This window comes from Triticum dicoccoides, chromosome 2A, assembly GCF_002162155.2.
Source record: "Triticum dicoccoides isolate Atlit2015 ecotype Zavitan chromosome 2A, WEW_v2.0, whole genome shotgun sequence".
Classification (NCBI taxonomy): domain Eukaryota; kingdom Viridiplantae; phylum Streptophyta; class Magnoliopsida; order Poales; family Poaceae; genus Triticum; species Triticum dicoccoides.
In genome coordinates this window covers 563,509,298-563,513,344 of record NC_041382.1, presented here as the reverse complement: position 1 = coordinate 563,513,344, position 4,047 = coordinate 563,509,298, and the positions used below count along the sequence as shown (strand labels likewise).

Sequence of the window (4,047 nt, the reverse complement as noted above, 5' to 3'; positions counted from 1 at the left end):
CACGCAGCGAACTCGCAAAGGGACGCGCGAGCAAAACCAACAGCAACGACGACAGGGCAATAGAAAATGATTTGAATTTCCGTGCCTAACTGTTTTTTACTGTCCGTTTGAATCTGACCGCACATGACACAAACTACTGTTAAGCAGTTCAAACTTGAGTGCCATTGACGCCTATCTATTCTTAGCGGACGGGTGCATGGACAGGGTGATGCAAAAGCATATAGGCAGGTACACATGCAAACTATTGCACTGCACGTACCTGCAGTTGCTCAGAGGTTCCTTGCAGTGGCGTCGACGCCTACCTTGGCTGCCCTGCCGGTGCGTGTGCGTGCGTGCGTACGTGCCTGCTCCATTCCGTGGATCGCACAGCCTTTCCGCAGCTCTTCTACCAAATCAGACGAGCATTTCCTCCTTCCTCCCCACCTTGAAATGGCTGATGCCTGCAAGCCTGCAATCATGTCCAATCTCGGTAGACGCCACCGCCTGCCGCGCCTCTTCTTCATCGTGTCCTTTGCCGTGCTTCTCTTCTCGGTAGGCTGCAACGGCGAGGAGAGGGGAGATCAAGCTGATGGTGGGGGTGTTGGCAGCTTCAGATTGCTGCTTGGCATTGGTGCTCTGGGCCCGAGGCCATTGCGGAGGCAGCATCACGCCCATGCCGTCGCTCCGGCTCCGGCTCCGGCTCTCGCACCCGCACCGGCACCGGCGCCGGCCACGGGTCGTCGTGCCCACTTGCCGCTGCTCCACAAGAACGCGCGCCTCCCGGACCCCGTCCCCGGGAAAGTCGCCCACAGGAGGAACGGCACGGCGCACAGCCCGCGGGACGGGGGAGGTGGGCACGACCACGATGGGAAGAAAAGCATGCAGCTAGTCATTGTGGCCGCCGCCGCGGCGCTCTCCGGCGCGCTGGTGGTGCTCCTTGTCGTCCTTGTGGTGTTCCTCACGTGCAGGAAGTTTCAGAGGAGGCGCGACGGGGCTGAGCAGAGCGGCGCCACTAACAAGGTGAGCTTTGATCCTGGCCCGAACCTGCTCTACCTGGACGCCGTCAAGCCGTACATCGGGGCAGGGCACGACGACGCTGAGGCGCCGGGGACGGTCGTGCCCGGACCGAAAGATGACGAACCGAAGCTTGAAGAAGAAAACGATGCCGGAGCTTGCTCCGAAGACGACGGCGCCGGGTCGGTCCATTCTTCGTGTTGCTTCAACTCCTCGCACTTCTCCTACTCCGAGCTCCGGGACACAAAGTCCGGTCTGGCCGACGGCGTGTCGCCGTCACCTTCCGCGCGGTCAAGACGGCGGAGCTCTGCTCCTGCGACGCCCGCGGATAAAATGAAGGCCGCGAGTCCTTATTCGCCGCAATGCCCGCGCACGCCCGGGAACGAGGAGCGAGTGTGCCGCGCCCACTCGCCGAGCTCGTCGGAGTCAGCAGCGCGGCTCTTCATGGATCCTGAGCTCCGGCGAACCCGCGGCTCATTGAGCTTTCCAGGAGTGCAGAGCAGCAGCACGCGCCAATCAAAGGAGACAAAAGCAGAGGCAGGAACCGTGCGCTCGGACGCTGCAAGTGACATGACGGTGCCACCACCACCTCCTCCTCCACCGCCGCCGCCACTGCAGCCGGCTTGTGGTCCGGGTGTTGTGCCACCGCCGCCGCCGCCACCCCCACCACTGCTCATACTGAAAGAGCAGAATTTTCGGAGAAGTGGTGGCCCGGGTCTACCGCCGCCGCCCGCGCCGCCGGGCATGCTGAGGCAGAGCGCGCCGCTGGGGAAGAATGGCGCCGCGCTGCCTAAGCTGAAGCCTCTGCACTGGGACAAGGTGCGCCAGGCACCCAACCGCCGGATGGTGTGGGACAGAATCCGATCGAGCTCATTCGAGTAAGCCTGGATCAGTTTGACTTTCCGTTTTTCTGTCACGCACGCACTCATCTTTGAATCTGAAGCAGTACAACTTTCGATAATTTTTGGTTTGCAGATTGGACGAGCAGATGATCGAGTCGCTGTTCCTGTACAACTCGAGGCTCTCGGCGAAGCACGAGGAGGCCCAGAGCCGGAGCCCATCCCTCGGCAACCATGTCCTGGACCCCAAGCGGCTGCAGAACATCACCATCCTCATGAAGGCGGTGAACGCCACCGCCGAGCAAATCTACGCCGCGCTGCTGCACGGTAACTCAACGGCTGCACGGCGCACGTATCTATCAACAGGACACGCTCATATCATACGGTGGTGATCCTTGATTTGGTTGCTGGATCTTTGGTGCAGGGAACGGCCTGTCGGTGCAACAACTGGAGGCGCTCGCCAAGATGGCGCCGACCAAGGAGGAGGTGGAAAAGCTCTCCGGCTACGACGGCGACGTCGAGAGCCTGGTCCCGGCGGAGAGGCTCCTCAAGGCGGTGCTCACGATACCGTGCGCCTTCGCACGAGTCGAGACGATGCTGTACCGCGAGACCTTCGCCGACGAGGTCGGCCATATCAGGAAGTCGTTCGCCATGCTCGAGGTGAGCGCTGAGCAGAGCTCGACATGCTACTGTTGCAACCGCGCGCTAGTTCCTTGACGTTTTTGTTTCTTTGTTTCGAAAGGACGCGTGCAGGGAGCTGATGTCGAGCAAGCTATTCATGAAGCTGCTGGAGGCCGTGCTCAAGACAGGGAACCGGATGAACGTCGGGACGGCGCGGGGCGGCGCCATGGCATTCAAGCTCGACACGCTGCTCAAGCTCGCCGACGTCAAGGGCGCCGACGGGAAGACGACGCTGCTGCACTTCGTGGTCCAAGAAATGACGCGGTCGCAGAAGTCGCCGACGCGCGCGGCCGAGGGGACAGACATCAGCACCGGCCTGGCCACCGAGCTCACCAACGTCAAGAAAACGGCGACCGTGGACCTGGACGTGCTCACCACGTCGGTCTCCAGCCTGTCGCAGGGCATCTCCCGGATCAAGGAGCTGGTGGGGAGCGGCCTCTCCGGCGACGAGAGGAACGGGTGCTTCGTCGCCTTCATGGCGCCCTTCGTCAGCCAAGCCGAGGAGGTGATCCGGGAGCTGGAGGACGGCGAGCGCCGGGTGCTGGGCCACGTGAGGGACATCACCGAGTACTACCACGGCGACGTGGGCAAGGACGAGGCGAGCCCGCTCAGGATCTTCGTCATCGTCAGGGACTTCCTGGGGATGCTGGAGCGGGTGTGCAAGGAGGTCAGGGGGGTCAAGAATTTCCATGCTTGGAATCCTGTTCTGAATAACGTATGATGCTTTGGTTTTGAGTGGTTCTTGGCTAGATTAGAACAGAATCCATTATACATAGTCCACTGATGATTTTGGTTTGGTAGAAGACTAGATTGTTGAAGATTGAGATGTATAGTTGATGAGTTGATCACTCACTGGGAAGAGACGAGATGATGTTTGAACTGGCACCGTTTGAAACAAGGGTCTGTCTAAGACACATATGTCACGTCTAACCTTGTGTCCATTATATTTGTGGTTTATTTTTTGTCCCAGCTTTTTTTTCCTTGTTGCTTGCTGCGTTATTTGTGAAAGTTTAGATGTGATGTTCTTAAAAGACATCTAGATATGAATTAGACAAACTGTTGAAACAAACAAGTTGGCGTGTGTTTGTCCCCTTGTTTAGTCCTCTTTTGTCTCATTGCTCATATCTCTTTCTGCAGAATTTGAAATTTTGAATCGGTTAGTGTCACCTGCAGAGTTTCAGAGTCCCACGTGCAGAACCATGTTTATTTTCTCTGCCGCTATGTCTGCCTCGTGCTCTTTCAGAACCCGAAGGGTAGTCCTTTATATATACGGAGGTTAGTCTGCTAGTAATAATGGATATAAAATACTTACACTGATAAGCGTAGTAGTAAGATAAACCTTTTTTCTCAAATAACATGTAATTTATTCAAACTCTAACCATTATTACATGTATAATGTCTTGGATCATAGATCATGAAATGACATAATACTAACTCCTTTGACTAATATGTTTTTTTAGGATATAGATTCCTGCTTTATAAATTAAGGGCTTTGCTACACCTACGTACATATTCTAGGTAAAGTTACGTAACA

The 4,047-nt window shown here is 56.6% G+C and overlaps 1 protein-coding gene across 1 annotated transcript; it reads left to right on the top strand.

The window, feature by feature from the left end:
• The first annotated feature begins 265 nt into the window (after positions 1 to 265).
• Positions 266 to 3,443, top strand: LOC119355393 (formin-like protein 2). The gene is made up of 4 exons (XM_037622195.1): positions 266 to 1,871; positions 1,969 to 2,159; positions 2,257 to 2,492; positions 2,575 to 3,443. Exons 1-4 carry the CDS (start codon positions 430 to 432, stop codon positions 3,232 to 3,234), a joined length of 2,529 nt encoding a protein of 842 aa, XP_037478092.1. The 5' UTR covers positions 266 to 429; the 3' UTR covers positions 3,235 to 3,443.
• Positions 3,444 to 4,047: the final 604 nt, after the last annotated feature.